Source organism: Nesoenas mayeri, assembly GCF_963082525.1.
Source record: "Nesoenas mayeri genome assembly, chromosome: 18".
NCBI lineage: Eukaryota > Metazoa > Chordata > Aves > Columbiformes > Columbidae > Nesoenas > Nesoenas mayeri.
Genome location: NC_137566.1, coordinates 10,978,740 through 10,998,418, shown reverse-complemented (window position 1 = coordinate 10,998,418; position 19,679 = coordinate 10,978,740). Strand labels below are relative to the sequence as shown.

Sequence of the window (19,679 nt, the reverse complement as noted above, 5' to 3'; positions counted from 1 at the left end):
TAAACAATCTTTCCTCCTAAAAGCTTCTGCCTGGCCAGAATGAATATAAATGGAGAGGATGCTGTTTGCAGTTCAGTCTATAAGGAAATACTGTAAAAAGTTGGAGCCTATTCCTTTTTATTTTTGTGTGTCTTTAGATGAGAGATGAGAACAGGCCAAGACATTTTTTAAAGTGAGCTTTTTACCTTAAATATATGAGGCAGTCAAGACCCGGCATCCGTGAAATAGCATCTGCTGTCAGACCAGCTCCTGGAGCAGATATTCCCTTCCCGACAGATGATTTGGTCATGGCAGTTGAACCAGAAGCTGACGAGCAGATAAGACCAGCGGTGTATAATAACCTGACTTTAAAATCCCTTTCTGAGGCTTCAGTTCACCGCGTGGTCCTGGCTGGGTGTGCTCAGCAGAAGCAGTGCTCCTCAGCAGTGCTCATCTCTTTTCGGGAGAATTTCAGAGTGTTTTTGTGTAGAAGAGGCCCCCGGGGCCTCGACATCATGTACATGGTGTTTAACACTGTCATCTGCATGTTGTACTCGTTTTTTGTTTTCTTTTTTCACAATATGCGAAGTGTGTAGATACCCAACATCGTAAAAGACCTTTGCCATCGCGTAACTGCTGTGTTAAAGCTTTTAGGAACGCGGTGCCTGTTCGTGGTGGTGATTCGCATAGTCGGAGCAGTACACAAGGAATCTCTATTTCCTTTTCCATGTGTCGGTTCTCAGCCCTGCTTTTGGCTGAATGTGCAAACAGAGAGACCCTGTTTGTCACATCCCCGATGGCATCTGGGCTTTGCCTTGGGCATCGCACATCCCCGGGCTGGCAGGGACGCCCGTTTCAGCTACAGCAGACTATTGGTCGGTAAGCAAATTTTCCTCGTTGTAGTTAAAATAAGAAACATACTTGAAGATCAATGGTCTGATACAACCCCTTGTTCTAGTCCTTCCCACACACCGGGATGAGGCTGTCACAGACTCCATGGAGTTCATGCCTCATTTCAGCAGCACATTGTGAATTTCTCTTTATACGGACTTGCCATTTTCTCTGTCTTACATAATGTATTACAAAAGGAATGGTGACAGAAATGGGAAATGTATGGCAAATGGTACCTAGCGTGATCCAGCGACCCTGGGGAGGGAAGAAAACTTTGTTACTGTGAGACACAGTTGGCAGAGATGATGGAGAGGCCCAAAGATTAAGTTTATCCTTTGAAGAGTCATCTTTCTTAAAAAACAAAAGGAATCCAAGGAATAAAAGGTTTTAAGAAGGTTTTGAGAGGCTTAAATTGTCCATGTTTTAAGCAGAAACTATTAGAGCCATTTAATAAGTAAACACTGCTTTGCAGTTTAACAGATCATTCATTAGAATTTTAATACTTCAGTAACAAAGTTGCCACAAAAACATCATGCGAAAAAGGACTCGGAGTCCTTTAAAACTGCAAAGTAGGAATCACTTTGGCATTTTGAAAGTCTCTGTGAAGTTGCTTCCTGGCAGGCTGTGCCGGGAGCTCTGGGAGGCGTTCAGCGAGCGCCCGTGCTCCCACTCATCAACCACCAGTGTGTCTGACCGGAGCCTCGCTGGTTCCCGACGGCACTTTGCTGCTGGGCTGGAAGCAGCCAGCGCTCCAAGGGCTTGCGGGGAGGCACAAGGCACCTTTTCAGCCCTTTTTGCTGGTCGCATCCCCTGGGAAGAGCTGAGTGTGCTGCTGTTGTCCGTCCTACCCGCAGCTGCTGGCTGAGGATGCTCAGAGCATCCCTCTCCTTTCTGCGGGTCCTGGCTCAGCCGCCTGCAGGAGGAGGGCAGCAAGGGGAAGGTCCTGGCCTCGGGAAAGCTGGAGGGGAATTGGAGAAGTGCCACGCTAATTACACCACAAACAAGGGCTTACTGCCTCCTCCTGACCCACAGCTTGGGCGTGGAGACCTCTCCAGCCCCACATCTCCTGCGGCATTGGGAGTGGTACTCAGGGGTGTTTCCAAGGTGTTTTCAGATTCCTGGTGGGAAAGTACTGCACAAATGCTTAAAGTAATGAACATTTATAGTGCAAAGATCATTATAGCTGGGAGACAACAAGCCGCAGATCCTGGCAGGAGTCAGGAGCCTCCCGTGCTCCTCCTGGCTGGGTTTGGGTCCTGCCACCTTCCCTGAGCATCGCTGCCGTCCCCGCTGTTCCCTGCGCTGTTCCGCGTCCCTGTGCACGGCTGGGATGACTCACGTTCTGGGCAGCGCTGCCCGTCGCTGCGGCACCGGCACCGGGCTCTGCCGGGGTGAGGATGCCGGTGCTGGTCCCATTAAATCCTGGGAAGTGGGTAGTGACCCTGTTACGTACTCACTTGGAAAAGTGGCTCGGCTATGCCTGATTACTTTGCACGGAGCCTTTTCATGCTTCCCTTGCAGATATATATTTAGATTTTATCCAAGGGCTTTCAATTTCCTCACTGGCTTGAGCAGCTGTGACAGGTGTACAGATACCTTCCCTTTTTCCTCCGGCCATTTTAACCTGTCATCAGCTTTGTTAAGAAGTGAGAAGAGATTACGAGTCGCTGTAAAGCTTCGGGGTCTCATTGCTCTGCTTGTAAGCATGTAAAATGCATCACAGAAATAGGAAACTTGTCGGAGGTACCATGGCTTTGTGGGGATATTTGTGCAGCGTCTGCTCTATTTCTTCTTCTCCCTGCTAAGCAGTCCCAAGTTAACATCCTGGCTTTGCAGCTTTCATGTTCGTTGCTGATGAGCCACACTTAGGGAGGTAAAAATGGGTTTGCAAAGGCTGCGATGACAGTTCTGGGATTCGGCTCTTGCGTCGCAGTTACATAAGGGCTCTTGCCAACTCTCTGCTAGTTGGGGAGATGCTTGGGGAAGGGGACCCGCCATCCCCCCTCTGGGCTCACCAGGGGGGGGTCTCATTTGCAAATCACCCACATCCATCTGTGGGGACCAGGGTGTAGCCGTGGGGGGCCCGGCCGAGCCCTCGGCAGTGGGAGCAGTGGGATGGGGGGTCTGGTGCAGGCACCACAGGGCATGGGTGTTGCAGGGCAGTTCCTGCAGCCCGGGGTGTGTAAGGGAGATGCTCTCCCCTCTTCTCAGCTAACAGTTTGAAACTGTTAACGTTTGAAATGTTAATGCAGAGAACCTGGGGAAGAGGAGAGAAATCAAAGGCTCTTCTGCTATCAGACACACCGTCCCCCTCTGGGCTTGCAGCCTGCCTGCCAGCTCTGGATGCATTTGCTTATTTTACATAATTTTTCCATCTCCATCAGCCCAGCTCTTTGAAGGCTTCCTTCTGTTTCCAGCTCTCTTGCTGTTGCTAAGTATGCTCTCCTCCATGTTTTCTAAAATGTCCTTTCTACCCTGAAACCCCAGTGCTCCGGTTTATTAGACGAATCTCCCAAGCTCTGCCGAGGAGATGCCGGGTGAGGCAGTGAGCTGCTGCCAGGTGCTGTTTGCTTGCGCTGCCTGAACAGCTGCAAAGACTAAACAGGGGAAACGAGGGAATAAAACGCAGCCTGTTAATTTCTGCCTGTGTCATGCAAATCTCTCAGGCACCTTCGAGTGCCTAGTGTGGTACCGGTTGGCCAAAGACTTCCACAGCTGTGTGATGGTGTTGGTGAATGCTGTTCCCCTGCTCCGGGCTCTCTCCCGATGGGTTTCTTTGGTTTCCTGGGATGCTGAGCACCCTCCGTGGTGGGACATGGCCCCACAGGACAGTGCAGCAGGGAGACCCTCAGAGGTGACACGTTCCAAAGGTGGACACGGGGATGGTGGTGACATTGCCTGCAGTGACCGTGCTCCAGTGGAGACTCCTGAATGAGGCGGCTCTTCAGCACGGTTGTGGTTTTGGCAGGAACCGTTCAGCCCAATTGCCGTCCCAGCCAGCTGCTGCGATGACAGAAATCCCTGCAGTTTGTGAACTTTTCCTGAAATGCTTTTAATGACAGTTTAATAATAACACTTAGTGCTTGGTACAGAGCTTCTCAGCCCTGGAACTGAAACGCTTTACTGAGAAGGGTAAGGACCATTATCCCCCATATTCACGGGGGGCAAAGAGCTAGATTTATTTGTGAGAATAATTATAACAAGTGGAATTAATCAACTTTTCATATGAATGGAGTTGCTTTTTAAAGACAAATGTCAGGAGAGAGCCCCAGATACAAAGGAGAACTCGCAGTGGTGTAGATCCATCTGACGGCTTCTCGGGGAACTCGTCGGTGCCTGTGGTGCGAAGGCATTAACCCTGCCAAGGCAGCGAGCAGAGGGAGCAGAAACCAGTGAAAATGAATGCAAGACAGGGCACAGCGTTTGCTTTCTGGTGCCCTAGTTCCCGGCGAGCTGCTGTTACCCTGGTCCCAGCGGGGGCTGCTCCTGCTGCCGTCACCGCTCCAGCGCCCGCTGCTCGGGAAGCCTGTCCCCTGGGTCCTACCACCATGTAGCACGTGGAGACATGACACTGAAATAATTGCTGTCTCTTAGCTGGAAGGCTCAGGGGCCATGACCTCTTACAAGCTCATGCAAAGTTGCTGGAGTTGGGCTCTTTCTTCTCCTCTTTTTCTGTGCTGTTCTACATCCCCCTCTTGCATCTGGACCCTCTTCAGACTGCAGCCTTGCGGGAGGAATGGCAGTGTCCTTGGGCCGAGCCCGGGAAAAGAGGCTCGTTTTGGCCGGAGCCTCTTGGTGTGGCAGGACTGCACATGGTGAATACCAATGTCTCTGTGCACTGCGAGCGCAGGTGGGAGAGTCACCGAGATGCTTCCTCGTGTCGCTGCCGTGCTGCTCACAGCCCAGCACTGGATCTGTTTGTGGAGGTGCCAAGACCTGGATTCACCTCAAAGAAAACTGATGTCCTGGGAAATCCTCCCATTATCTTTGGTGATTGCCAAGGGCAGGGTGGGGGCTGCAATCCATCCCATACAGAGCTCCATGGGGGTTAAATGCAGACATTTGCAAGTGTTTTGAGCTGCAAAGTGCTGCTGTGGACCTGCCTGGCCCTGAGCTGGTGTGGAGCAGCGATCTGGCTGCCTGGGCTCCGACTTCTCAGGGGGATCCACGTCTCTCGTGGGGAGCAGCCTCTGGGAAGCCCCAGGTCACTGGGGTGCAGGTCTCTGCGGAGGGTGTGGAGGAGCCACCATCCATCCCTGGTTTTCCCCAGCTCCGTCAGGAAGGATTTGACCATCTGTGTATTTTAAACCCTGTTTTTCATTGCACAGCCCATCTCTGAGAACGATCTGGCTCTCTGCAGCAGCTGAGTGCTGAGGTCCTGCTCCCATGGCCACGTACCAGAGAGGACCTTCCTGTCCAGCCTAATGGAAAGAAAGCGGAGAGAAGTTTTAAAATTGACTCTGGATCAATACAAATAGTGTTTACTGAGCACTTTTTTTTTTTTTTTTTTTTTAATAAATACACACATCCTTGCTATCCAGAGAGGATTCCCAAGCATCTCCTGTACATTCTAATCTCTCTGCAATCTGAAGTCATCAATGTATTGGTATTGTCTTTTTGACTGTAAATCGAACTCTGACTCCTTGGATTCGACCCTCTCATTATCTGCAACTCCACCTGCTGATCGATAGTCAAAAATATGGGCAGAATGACCCATGTTGTTAGGAGAAGAGCTCCTTGGGCCACTCTTGTGTTGTTCAGGAGAACAGGCGGGGGGCTCTTGGGTGTCCCCAAGTGCGTCTGTGCTCCCACTGTGCCCCTGTGTGGAGGAGCAGCGCTGGCACCTATGGAGATGGGAGTGCCAAGCCCTATGCAAAGGAGGAGGATGATGGAGCATCAATGTGGGCTTTTTTTTTGGCATTTCTTTTCTTTTTGGCAAATTTGTTATTTTAACTGAAACAAATGCCGGAGGAAAAAATATTCTAGTGAGGAAGCAGAAGCTCCATCTTCTGTGATGTCAACTTCCAAATGGAAAATAGAACAATTAGTAAAGAGAGGAAAAAAGAAATCTTTGCATTTCCTGAAAAACACTGGCGTTTCCAGGTGACTCTGTTGGAGAGCGGTACTTCTGCTGGTGCTTCACCCAGTGCTGTGTTGCATGGTTTGGTGCTGGTCTGGCTACGGGAGCCTCGTGGTGCAGCGGGAGTTGTTTTTGCAGGGCTATGCGTGCGCCTTGGCAACCTCGAAACCTTGGCAGCTCTTGAAAAGCTATTTTGCAAAATGCACGTTGACAATGTAGGGCATTCCCCGGCGACTAAAGGGCAGAACCGGCGTGTGTGCGCTCCTTGTAAAATACTCAGCAAATGGCTGGGCCAGAGGGGTTTGTATCGTTTATCAGTGTTAGTAGTGCTCTAAAGTTTATTAAGCTGTTAATGTCATGCTCTTACATTTGTTGGGGTCTTGAAATATAGGAAGAGTTTGTGGTGGTAATAAAATTGTGCAGCACCTTGCTTTTCCTTAGAGTTATTAAATAAAAGGAGGTCGGGATTTTCCTGCAGCAGCTCACCAGTGGGTCCGCAGAACCAGGGGTTCACTGTAGACATCATAATGAGTCTTAATGACTTTTCAGCTCAGGGTCCCTCGAATTATCGCTGGATTTCCACGAGCACAGCCCCTCCTGCACCGCAGCACCTCTGCTGTGGCTGATAACACCTCTCATGAGACGCTGACGTGGTCGGGAGCGCAGGCACTTTCTAGCCGAGCAAGTTCCTCTTGTGGTTGTTGGAAGTGTCTTTGCACAGTTGATGCCTTTCATGGTGACCTCCAGATGTGTAAATACATTCAACTGGCTTTACAGAATGCTTTGCACAGCAACGCTGTTGTGTTGTATCTCAACAAGTTGTTTGCTAGAAGAATATGAAAAAACCCCGTCCCTTTCCCCTTCCATCAACTATTTATAATGGGCTGGGTCATGTGTTATTTCCAATAAGTTGCGTGAAAGGAGTTTAGGCAGTTGGAACTGAAAGCTACTGGATAAAAGGAGAGTATTTAACAATGCACTTTATGTGGATTCAATTAAGGATAATGTAAAATTTGCTTTTTTCTAAATCTTGTTTTCTGAAATATTGTTACCACTACAGGTGCTGCTCAGCAATTCCGGCACAGCAGTGGTCTCTGTGTAATGCAGACGCTGCAATGAGAAATCAGCAGTTTGTAATGGGCTCTCAAAGTAAAATTAAGCATCAGTTTCCTGGCTTATGGTTGGCATTCAGTTGGCCGGGCAAATCTTTCTGGACTGGAGGAATTCTGACATGGACTTTGATATCACCGAGGTGGTATTTTGTTGATTTTTTATTTTCATTCCTGGATTCCCTTGGAGAACATGCTGTACAAACAAGGTGTTCAATGTGTAGGTTACCCTCGTGTACCATGAGTGGACACAGAGGCCATATGTCACAGCAGAGCAGATGCACCGCGCTGTGCCTGCGGTTACGTTTACAGCCGTGACTCCTTCTAGCAATGTGCGGTTTTCCAGTGAGAATGAGTGTTCTGAGGTATCAGCTGGTGCATTTCACCTGCTGCATTTTCCAGTGTTGCTGGTGGCTCGGTGACCCAGCCAGCTCGGAGTTCCTGCCTTCCTCCTCCTCCTCCTCCTCCAGCTGCTCTTACTGCTGTGCCAGCCCTGGCTGAGAGGTGGTTTGGGAAGAGAGATGGTGCCGGGGCTGTAGATATGTAGGTGAACCACGTGAATGAACACAAGTAAGACAGGAGAGTTTCCATTTTCTGTTAAAATTCCCCAGGTCTTCCCCTAATACCTCTTCTGTTCAGCGCTGCTGCTTGATGGCATTAGTGCTGAGATTATGATTTAAGCATAAGCCACTTTTCACATCAAACTTTCAATCCTGAAGTTAATGTTCTTCTGAAATTAGGAGTAGAAAACAATGGAGAATTGGCAATTATCTCCCTAAAAGAGAGACCTGATCGCCCCAGTCCCAGTGACTGTGGTTGTCCAGGAGGATTCATCAGCCACAGCCCAATCTAATTATTAATATATTTGGGACTTGAGAACAACATCATCCTGAAGTAAACAGATATGGAGCAATAAGTTGCAGATGAGGCTGAAGCAAACCATGAAGCAGAAGGGAATGAGTCTGTTAGAAATTAGTATTGAGCTAATGAATCATGTTGAGGCAAAATGAGAAATTAAATGTGTGCTGAAAGCTGGCACATTAGTGAATGGGCTGTGGGTTTTTATCCATTTTACATTTCAAAATGCTGAAATAAAGTATGTCTCATAGTGAAATTCCATTGAGAAATAATACTCTGAGCAGGGAAACAAGGGTTTGGTTAACAGGAAATGGGGACTTGGTTTCTCCTCCCAGATCAGCCACAGAACCTGCCTTTGTGTCAGGGTGAATCCCCTTTGGGTACCGATCTCTGGGAAGAGCAGGGAGCAGAGCTCATGTCTGACAGTTCACTGGTGAGAGAAAGGAAAGAACTGGCTGTTTCATCGCAGAGTTTGGTGCAGGATCGTGGTGCCGGGTGCTCCGGTAGCTTGTGGGGGTCTGGAGGTGTGTGGTGTGTGTAGGGCACACGGCTGGGCTGGGGAAATGTGAGCCTTGTGTTGTGAAAGTGAAGTTCTTTGGATCCCAGATTTCCCATTTCAGGGCAGGTTGTGCCCGTAACTCAAAGCCAGCCCTCGCACAGCTTTGGGAAGACCCTTGCAGGTGTCTATGTGTTGAGTCTTTGTACGTAATGTTCACCTTAAAGAAATCCTGTTGTGGAGTTTAATGATTTGCTTTGGCTTTTCATGTCATGGTGTCATGCTGTTCATCAGTGAGGGAATTTAGTCTTCTAAGTGTGCAGTGGGGCAGCACTGGTGTGCCATGGGGTGGTGTTGACATGGCATTGGGTAATGTTGGCATGTCATGGGTGGTGCTGATAGGTGGCATTGAGGCACTTCATTGGGTGGGCTTGGGGTGCGGTGGGATGAGACCCTCATGGTCCCCTTGATGATGCTCTGTGCTGTTGGTCTGTGTTGAGTGCTGCCATCAAGCATGAGCTGGAGCAGCTTTGGACTGGTGGCATCCCAAGCAGAGAAGGATGTGTGATCCCCCCTTTCCAGCCCCACCTGCGCACTGGGGGACTCACAGGTTCAGCTCCTACTGGGGGCTCCCCTGGCCTCAGCGAATTCCCATTTCTATTTGACATCTTGAGAAACCGATGCTAAGCATGTCCAAGGAGCATCGGCTTTTGTTCTCACATGCAGAGGGAAAGCTGGGCTGTCCTGGGATGTCACCTCTCCGGGTGGTGTTTTAGCCCACCTGGGTGGGCAGCCATCGAGCCCCCATGGCAGTGAGTTCCTCTCTGCTCTGTTCACGGCCGGTGTGCTTAAGAGGGACCTTGTTCTGCTGTGTAGTGTCTGCAAGCCCAGCATGCTGAGGCTGTTTCCTGGCACACAGTCCACACTCTGCACAGAGGAATAAGATAAAATAGCTTCCTCCCCCTCACAGTGCTACTGAAAAACAGGGATGGCGAAAAAATAATCCCTCAGCCCCTGCCCTGCTTGTGGTGATAAGAGCAATGCAATAGTTTCCTTTTTAAAGGAGGCAGCCAAGGCTATTTACTAAACAGAGCCACGTCAGAGCTTTCTGCATTGGGATGTTTTCTCGGCTGTTTTGCACCAAATTCCTTGCAGCAGCAAGGCCAGAGAGTTTGCCTTGACTCCACTCACTACCAAAATAAATGTACAGGGCAGGATTGTTCCACCGAGCCGCCGTGAGTGGGGAGAGGGAAGGCGGCAGGAGATGGTACGTGCCGACGGCTCCGAACTGAATGCGGCGAGGATTGCGATGTACGGGAGAGTTCAGGGGGGGAAGAGGAGGGAGGCACAGAGGCAGCCCAAGCTGGCGGGATGGCGAGAGCCAAGCTGAGGAATTCCCCTTCGGAGAGCAATTCCCACGTGAAAACCGTCCCACCGGCGAGGACAGAAGACGTCCATGGGGTGAGCCCCCTGCTACCGGCTCGGAGGATGGGATCCCTGGGGAGCGATGTCGGACAGAGGTATTGCAGGACTGCAGTGGTGCGTGGGGCTGCGGGGGGGGCAGCACCTTTTATCTGCTTCATGAGAGGGGAAGGATTAGTGCCCCCTCGGGCTGGAGGGGTGAGAGATCAAATCCTTCTGATAGCCATGTTAAAGAGCCACACCAGCTCCAAAGTTGTGTTATGAAATAGGGAGCTGGAGCAGGAGAAAGCCAGTTCCTTTAAATTTTTTATAAGTGCTTATTTTATTCTATATGCCCAAAGCGTGTCTGGATGGCAGTGCCGAGACCGTGGGGCTGACACACAACACTGCAAACTTGCATTGTGCCTTATCTGTGCAGAATGAGACTGAAGCTGATTTACCCCGGTAACACCCCGGTGTGCACTGTGCACAAGCACCATGTTTGCATGGGAGAAGAGATGCTCCATCTCCCATCTGAGGAATAATTTATTTGTAACAAAAGCTACCATAGAAAATGCTGCAGCCTGTTTCTGCAAGCACACAGCTGATCGTACTGAGAGAAATGGGCTGTTTTTCAGGAGGATAAAAATGCTTCACACTGCTCTTGAATTACAGTGTTTCAGAAGAAGCCAGGTCCCCTAGTTATGATGAGGATGCAGATGCCAGTAATTCAGTTCTTGTTCCGTTCATTCCATTTTCTGTTTCATTTTTTTCCCCATGTATTCAGCCTTTCAGTCCATCCATGCTGTCATCCTTCTTGGCAAGAATTGCCACACCTGTGATTGTGCACTGTGTATCTCCCAGGCTGGAATTTGGTGCTGTTCCTATCTCCGGTTTCCAGTGCAAATGAGCAGTGCTGGAAAGCTTCTGCTCACGGTGAATTTTACTTGTTTGGCTTGAGGTTGGAAGGAATTAACCACTGTGGCTTCCGTACCTTGGTGTGTCTCCCTGGTGGGCTGGGGTGGATGGCAGCAGGCCAGGGCGAGCAGATGTGATCCCTGCTGGGGAAGCCAAGGAGCGGGATGTGTGTTGTGGGAGGAAGGCAGGGGCATCATCTTGGTCCTTCCCTGGTTGCGATCTGTGCCGGGCACGTGGTTTCATCTCCAGGTCTGGGCAGCAGAGTCCCGGCGTAGCTGCGGAACGGGGAGCGCATGTTGGGGTCTGCCCTGTGGGGTGTCAGATCTCCGGATGGCACAGATTCCATCTCTGGGGAACAGACACTTGGATTTTGTGGGCTGTTGTGTTCTGACTTGGTGAGGAAGGGCTCACACGTGTGGAAAGCTGCAGACGGGCAGCGTGTGGGTTCGTTGGAACTCCGTCCTTGAGACTCGTGTGGTCTCAGCACGGTTTGGCAGCAATCTGTGTCTGCTCCTGGTGTCAATCTGACTGCTTTCCCTCTGCTTTCCTGTCTTGCTTCCAGTGCTTCAGAGAGACATCAAAGATTGACCTGTTCTGGGGGTACCTACATCTCTGAAGGCATGTGGCGAATGGTGAAGCCATTGGGGTGAACTCTACAAACTCATCCCAACCACTGCTAATTAGCTGTAGTTAAACACCCGAGAGGGGCTTCTCCTCTCCTGGGCTCAGGAGTTTGGTGGGTTCCTGCCCAGGACAAAACCCCCATCTGCAGGGCTGATCCTCTTGGATCTCTTGGGATCTCATGGCACGAAGGAGGATGCTGCAAGGCACCGTTGGATCTGGGGCGGGCAGGGGGCAGCAATTCCAGAAATTGCATAGCTACAGTGTTTTAGTGGACCCTTGCCAGAAAACCAAGTGTGCAGAGCACGCCAGGCTGCCTCAGGGCTTTATAAAAGAACCCAATTCCCTGGGTTTCACTGGATTTTCAAGTGTTTTGATGCATTCTTGTTGTAACGAAGAGATGATGCCTCAGGCACTGCTGCTGGGGAGGTGAAGAAGTTGGTGGCAACACTTTTCTGCTTCTCCAGCATCACGGAGCCTGCCAGCTGCCCCTTGCAGTGTCTGAATTCCCCACCGCGCTGCTTCTTGATAACTGAGTTGGCAATTAAGATTGAGATTTGTGCACTTCTCTTTCACTGCGTGTGCAAGCAACAAAGGCTGGAAGATTGCTTTGGCAGCGATGAATAGCACATTCGAGATGTTCCGTCTCCTCCAAAGCCAGACACAAGCAGCATTATCAAGTTAGCGGCAACAATTGTCACTGGGAGCTGGGAGTGAAATTACCAGGTGGTGATGGAAGAAGATGCTGTGTTACAGGGTGTTCTCAGGGATGCAAATGAATTCTCTAGGCAACTGAAGCCACTGAAGTTTATTCTCACTTGCTTTATTTACCTCTGTCTCTTAGTCATTGTACTGTCTCAAGGGTTTTAGGGGTTCTCGGTCAAAACAGGAGGGAAGGATTTGAGTTCATCTGAAAAGAAACCACTCCACAGCCAGGTAAGATTTCGCACTTGGACATGCTGCGTGTCCCTCCCTGCCCCGTGTTTCCATCCTCACCTCTTTGAGTCACCTTTGCTGAGCTGCCCATAGCCGAGACCTGAACTGCTTAAGTTTGGGGTAGAAAACTATAAGAGCATTGCAGAAGAGCTGAGGTCGGAGGGGACCTCTTTAATGTTGGCTTAGGGCCAGTCCTGCTGATTTTTGAACATCTCCTAGGCTGGAGATTCCCCAGCCTCTCTGGGTGCCTGATTCAGGGCTTGCTTACTCTCAGGACAAATAATTTTTCCATTGCTGCATCGTGTGCCTGTTCCCTCTTGTCCTTTTAGTGGCTGCATCGCAGAGGAGGCTGCTGCACCTCACCCCTGGGGTAGCCGAGGGCAGCAATTAGCTCCTTCCCCCACTTCTCTCCATCCTGCTGCACAGTCCCACCTCCCGCAGCCCCTCCTCGTCTCTCGGTTCGAGATATTTTTGGCAGGAATAAATGGGACTTTGCTTCAGTCGTGTTACAGTCAACAAGGTGGCTACTTGGTGAGAAAGTGTGGGGGGTGGCACTGCTCCGTGCCATTTAACCTGGGCATTTCTGTTCCACGGAGCCGCGGGCATTGCTGGCTGGTGCTGAGCGTGTTTTCGGTGCAGGACCACTGCAAAAACAGGCAGGGTGCTCAGTGCTGAACTCTGTTACAAGGACAATATGCAAGTGCGCTGCTCGATCCCCATGAACAGGAAAGAATCCTGGATCCTGGCTGCGGCACAGCGACCTGGCAGCTGGCATCCGTCACACCGAACAGAGCCCTTTGTCCCCGGGCATGGGGTGATGTGAACCCCCGAGCTGGCAGCGCTGCAGCGGGTGCCTGCAGGGACCTGGCTGGGTTTTGGGAGTGCTGAGCATCCTCCCACGGCTGCTGGTGAGACACTAGCCCTGCTGAAAAATCTCCATGCCCTATATAGGTGCTGAGACGCGGATGAGGCGCCTCACCTAAGGATGCTTACACTTGAAACTCGCACTTGGGCTTTTGCTCTGGTTATTTCAGGTCCCTCATTCCCATCGGGGTGTGGGGATTAGCGTGTTCCTCCTCCAGTGGAAGTTTCCTGCTGGCACTGGGAGCAGGATGCCCGGCACAGCCGTCCCCTCCATGCGGGTACCAGCTGCCAGCCTGGCTGTTGGGGCTGTGTGGAGTCTCACAACCCACCCCAGCTCATCCTTCCTCCGCCAGGCTCAGCCGCTTGCTGGGACTGCAGGGACCCATTGAGCTCATTAGGAAAAGCAGCGAGACATGCGTTAGAGCAACCTCAGTATCCGCAGGGCTGTATTGGCCAGCACTGGCCCAGGCTTGGCAGAGCTCGCCCCTCTGGGAGAGGCCAAACTTGCTGGGAGGTGATTGCAGGCAGTGCCGGGAGCTGCCGGCCATGGGGCTGAGATCGGCTGCTCCGGCTGCAGCGGGAAGTGCGGCTCTTTTGGCATCATGCCTTGGTTGTCTCTAAACTTTGGCTGCACAGTTTGCTGAGCTTTCTCCAGACCAGGGGTTGTCCCTGGGCTGTCCCCACTCTGTCCCGCAGCTGCGGGGGTGGGCTCAAGTTTGCGAGCAGGACACGTGCATCTTCCTCTCCCCTTCCCCTTCTTCCTGCTCGTTCCTTCTCCCCCTCCGTGCTTTCTTTTTTCATCTCTTCCCATCTGTCCTTCTCACATCAGGCTATTTTTGGGGATGAGTTTCTCACTGTCAGTATGGTGGGAACCGTGGTGCATCTTTTGTCTTAGAGGATGCACACTGCCTTGGGAAGCCTTGCTTCGTTCATATTGACCCTCCCACCTTGCCCCTGTCTTGGAGGCATTTTGAGACCGGGGCTAAAGGGCACAATATCTGCTGGCTCTCCGCTCTGGCTCTTGAAACACCTCCAAGCCTTGCAAGTGGTTGTTAAGCAGCCTGCAGCTGAGTGTGGTGTTGGCAGGTCGTTACTTGTGTCTTTGTAACTTCCAGGGGCTTTTAGTCAAGGCAGGTTTTTTTAGTTTTTGTTTTTTACTTGGAAGCAATAGGAACTGCTGGACCAGAAGTGAATTTTTAATACCCTTCGTTTACCAAAATACCTCCCAGAAAAAAATCAGCAGGCAGCAGGGAAGGCGTTGAGCTGGCAGGGGGTTTGCTGGGAGGGCGCAGATCTGCGTGAGGTGCCTTGCTGCTCTCTCCTCCATCCCAGCACCTTCGAGCACTTTAAACATGGGGAAAGCATTTAGCCTCCGATTATCTGCATGATAGGGATGAGCTAAATGCCACCCAGATCCCACAGTGCCCTGGCAGAGCAGAGCGGGGCTCGGGTCGGCTGCCTTCTCCCGTCTGGAGTGAAGGAGACTGGGTCTGCAGCCCGAATCCTTGGGGAAATGGGGCTGGGGGTGCTGCTGGGATGTGCTGGAGCCAGGGCTGAGGACCAGGATGAGGTGACAAGGTGGCTGCTCCGCCGAGGAGCTGCTGTGCAGCGTGGGTGGGCAGGTGATTGCTCTCTCTTGTACATAAGCAAGGTTTATTAGTGGCTTTTGTTCTAATAATACATACACCATTGTCTCTTCACCTTCTAATAGAACCCTTCATCTTGTAAGGGGCTGCAGCTTGACATGCGGTGACACACCTGTCTCCATAGCTGTGAAGTTTCTTCCCCCTCTGCTCCTCTTCATTCTCTCGTCCTTCCCTGCCCTATCCCTCTCTCCGGGAGATGCTGCTGATGCCAGCAGGGGGTTGACATTGTGGTTTGGTGGTTGGCATTGTGGTTTGGTGGTTGGCAGTGCCAGGACAAGGGGGCTTGGGTTCCCTGTCCTGGACCCTGGGCTCCGGAGGGGATTAAAGGTCAGGCTTGCTGCCAGTGTCATAGTTATTTCCATGGTAGGAATCAGATGAGTTGAGGTTTGTCTGCACAGGGATACTCAGGGAGGCAGATCTGGATGAGACTAAACAAAAGTTAATATAAGGTAGATTATCTAAAACACATTAAAAGCAGGTTTCAAGCAGTTCATTCATTTGGAAGCCGAGAGCACCTTTTTGTTACTATTTTATCACATATACTTTAACCACAGCACAGAGCGGCAGAAGCCGCAGCTGGGGAGATGCACGGTCTGTCCATCGCTTCCGAGTCCTCTCTGTTTGTGGTGCCCTTTTGTGAGCAAGGTGTTTATTTGCCTCCTGAGTCCATCACTTACCTGGCTGGAGAAGGTGTCATGAGAATTGCATCCTGGTGCCCTGGGACCCACGGTGTGTGATTAAATGTGCCGAGGCTGTTATGTTTTCGGGAACGTTGTTCTACCTTGGGGAGCTGCAGCTGAAATAAGCCCCAGTTCGTGCAGTCTTCCCAGTTGCCAGCTGGCAGTATATTAGGAGAAAACCAAATCATTTGCTGTTTCTTTCCCTTAAACATCTCTGAGAGGCATAAAAGGCTCCTGTGCAAACCCAAACAGGGCCAGACTGGGTGTAGGAAACTAAATCATGTCACAGAGCGGCTTCTAGCTGAGGGAAGAATTAGCTTTCCTTCAGACTCACGTTTTAATTGGAATGAGAATTTATTGGTTTTATTTAGTTTGAACTGTACCGGAGTGCTGTGGACTCATAAAGCACAAAGCAAAATAAAATAAAAGCCTTTATGTTCTGCAAGTGTCCCCTTTGATTTGGTTATAATTCTTGATTGCCCAGACTCATGTTAGATAAGGAAAAGCAAGAGGATAGGGAAGGGCTCTGGTGCTCCAGGACCCGTCTCAGCTCACGCCTGCGGTGACGGGGACCCATGGCCATCGTGGGGATGGATATGTCTTGGAAAGTGTGTTGTTTTTGCAAAGGGAATATTTTTCCTTTGCAGCTGTAATTGCTTTGTCCCACAGTGCTGCGCTGCTGTCTGTCTGTGGGATGTACAGTACACGAACACGGGCACTGCGGGTGCTGCTGGCAGGGCTGGTCGCTGCACCCCCACCTGCTCCCACATCTCTCTGTGTCCTTCTGTCTCCCCTGCCATGACCCCCATGTTACCCTCATCATTCCCTTCTGTTCCGTTATTTTGTTTTGTTTTCCATTCTCTGCTCATCACCTGCGTGTAAAATCGGCTCCATGAAGGTGTCTGTAGGAGAAAAAATGTTAGGTTCCTAAAAACACCCCAACCAGCACCTTTCAAAATGCAATTTCTCCACAGAAAGTGGGACATTGATTTGAGAGCAGGGATGCAGTTTGTGAGACATTTAAAAAAAAAAGGCAAAAAAATTGGTTTTATCCATGGAGCTGAGTCCTTAAAGGAGCTGTACATGGGCAAAACCAGCAGAGCATCACCGGGTCCCCAGTGTCCCCACCGTGGGGACACATCCCAGGCGTGATGCAACCCTCGGTGAGCGCTTGGGCGGCCGTTTGTCCCTCCGGCTTTGGTGTCGCCATGTCACGGCTCTGGCTGTGGCCGTGGTCCTGCCCAGCAGCTCCGCGTTCCCCTCACCGCCTGTGATGCTCTCGCTCCGCAGGCCCCACGCCGAGGACTTCAGCGTGGATTCCTCCTTCTCGCAGTAAGTCACCGCACGCGTTTCCCGACGGGGAGGGGACGGGGGCGGCTGTGGCATCGCCGGCCCCAGGGACTGTCACTTCCATTGGGGAAAAGCCAACTGTGTTCTCTAGAAAGCAAAAACCCCCGTCAGCATTTGGGATGCTTGTGCGGTGCGTGTGTGTGCGGTGTCTTGTGAGCCAAGGATTTGTGCAGTCCGTGCTGCATGAGCAGTGCTCAGCCTTGCCCTTAAATTAGCGATAGATTTAAGATAAGCATGAGGTTGGTCCTTTCCCAGTCTTGGCACCAAGGAGTTGTGTACGGGACCAGCAAACCCATCTGAGAGCGCTGGTTCCCACCATAGGGAGGACTGTCTGGGCTCAGAGATAGACATGTTTCTTGGGGAAGAAGTGACATCCTCGGCAGCAAATTGGTGATTACCCATTAGTGATGAGCTCCATGCGCAGACTCTAATTAAACAATCCAGATTCATCAGCAGAAGCAATTATAGGATCAGACTCATGAGTGTCAATCTCCAATATTGCGAAACAAATAATTGAAAGAAAGCACACCGCGTTATTCTGGTGCTGCTTCTCTTTCTGGGTTTTGTTTTCGGGACCTGCTGCCCCTTGCTCCGTGGTACTGAGGGCACTTGCATGGAGAGCTCTGCAACCCCTGGCTGCATCCCCGCTGCCCACAGTGCTTGCCTTGGAGCCTGAGAACGGGCTCCACAACTGCTGAATACAGTCGGAGAAGGACTGTAGCTGCCTTCAGGGAATGAGGAATTGATAAAAACCCCATTTCCATTGCAGTGTCCTCCCTAATAAAAAACAAACAAACCCAAACCCAACAGGACTGGCCTCTGACGCCAACATCAATCTTGGGCAGTTTTTCCAGAAGTGGTTGCTTGGAGCTCGCTTTTCATCCCCCCGAAATAAAATTGGAGTGTTACTGCTGGAGCCAGGATGATGTTACCTGCATCCAGCTGTGTTTAATATGCTGCAGAGAGGTTGGCAATATCGCTCCTTTTCCTTGGGCAAAAATCACACTCCATAACAAAACAGGAGGTGGGTGTTTTTTTCCTCTTTATTACAAAAGTAAATGCATGAAATCTTGAGGGAAGTCTTTGAGCTGGTCCTGGCGCAGCGTGTGCCACAGCATCCTGGTGCCCAGCACAGCGTGTCTGTTGGCGTGGGACTCAATTTTGGTCGTGGTTGTTTGCGATGTGCGCTCTGCCCGGAGCCCCAGCAGCCCAGCAAACTGGTGTGCGGGGCCCTGCACGGCCGCCCGGTGCACGGGGGGATGCAGGGGACAGCAGGGATGAGGGGACAGGAGGATGTGTCCCCCCCAAGCTGTGAATTCCTGTGTGGTTTTGAAGCTGTTTTCTTTGCACGCTCACCAGCGCTGAGCTGGCACAGCCTGGGTGAAACCCGCAACCCTCCTCCTTTGAGTAATTGTTCAATTACCGCTTATTGAGCGTGGGGGCAGCCTGTTCCCTGTTTCTTGCTTTGGCAGACGCCCAGCTTTCCTCTACACACACAGCCGTGCAGCTATTCCCCCTTTCCGTCTCCAAACCCAGCGCTGGGAGCAGCTCTGCCAGCCGGGAGCTCTGGTGGGAAGGGCTGTAGCTGCTCCCTGTCTCCTGCTCTCCTGGGATAGATGGTGGGTGACAAATGGATGTATCACACCGGTGGGGTCAGGACACAAAGCTCGCTTGGTGTCATCCACCTCGACGTAGCTTCTGTACCCATTACCATGAAAAGAACAGTGGAAAAAGGGAAAGAGCATCCCCAAAGGCAATCGGAGGGCTGGCAGAAGCTGGAGCTGTGCCTAGGCGGTTGGTGCAGTTGCCATCAACCGGTATCAGAGCCTGGAGCTGGCTGTTCAGTGGTTTATTTGGGGAGGGCTTTGGCCTCTGCTAAGCTTTGAAGATACACTTCTCATGGTGAGAAGTCTCTATTAGAGAGGTCTCTATTATGAAATAGAGCAAAAGCATCCTGTGTGCTTAAGACCTTTGGAAAGCAGCGGGGTAGCGGGAGGCTTTGGGCAGGAAGTGGCAGCTCATTCCCTTGGCCGGCCGGTGGATTTTGGAGCTGTCTCAGTTTTCAGGCCATGCCCAGGCGCTGTCACATGCTGTGGGGACCAGAGGGGACGTGCCTGCACCTGACTGCCCATGTCAGTCTCCCGGGGACGCAGAGCTTTGGGGTACGTCTCTGTCCCCCCATCCCTGCCTGCGCTGCCCCTGTGGGTTTGCCCTGGCATGGGGCTGTGCATGGGTTGTTATTTGTCATGGTTTTTGTCTGTAAGGGAGCGTGTTTATCCCCAGCCCTCTGGGGGGGGTACAAGCATGGAGCGTGCTCCTCGGAGTCTATTTTAATGCTTGTGAACCAAGCTGTGCTCATCCTGGTTTTGCATCCTGCACTTTTCCGAACGAACTATTGTATCTTTTTCGGGAGTTCATCGTCTTAGAACAAACTGCCTCTAATCTTAGATTAATAAAGAACAATAAATAACCGAGCAAAGAAAAGGAAATTGCTCAGGCATTATGAAGTGCATAATAGCGGTAATTACACTTGCAAGCAGAGGGCTTGTAACTAAACTTGTTCTGTGATGATTATCTCTGCGGCCCCGGGAGGTTCAGCCGGGGGGAGCGGCGTGCTGCCTGCTCCCTGCCCGCAGAGCCTGCCCCTGCCTGCTCCCTCTGTGCTGCCTGCACTGGGCTGGCACCACACTGCCTGGCCAGAGGGATGCAGGACCATGGCAGGAGGGATGCAGGACCATGGCAGGAGGGATGCTCGGATGGCAGGAGTGATGCAGGACCATTGCAGGAGGGATGCAGGGCCATTGCAGGAGGGATGCAGGACCATTGCAGGAGGGAGGGGGTGGTTTGAAT

The 19,679-nt window shown here is 51.4% G+C and overlaps 1 protein-coding gene across 4 annotated transcripts in view; it reads left to right on the top strand.

The window, feature by feature from the left end:
- Positions 1-19,679, top strand: part of KCNT1 (potassium sodium-activated channel subfamily T member 1) — a gene marked incomplete at both ends in the record, with an annotated part of 68,573 nt that overhangs the window by 25,607 nt on the left and 23,287 nt on the right. For 2 of the 4 annotated variants that reach the window (XM_080355987.1, XM_080355986.1), the window contains 2 exons: positions 9,785-9,933; positions 16,770-16,811. The exons of the other annotated variants lie outside the window; for them this stretch is intronic. In XM_080355987.1, the coding sequence (XP_080212113.1) occupies positions 9,785-9,933; positions 16,770-16,811 (191 nt within the window). Of the gene's footprint in view, positions 1-9,784; positions 9,934-16,769; positions 16,812-19,679 lie in introns of those variants that run through there. 4 annotated transcript variants of the gene reach the window in all.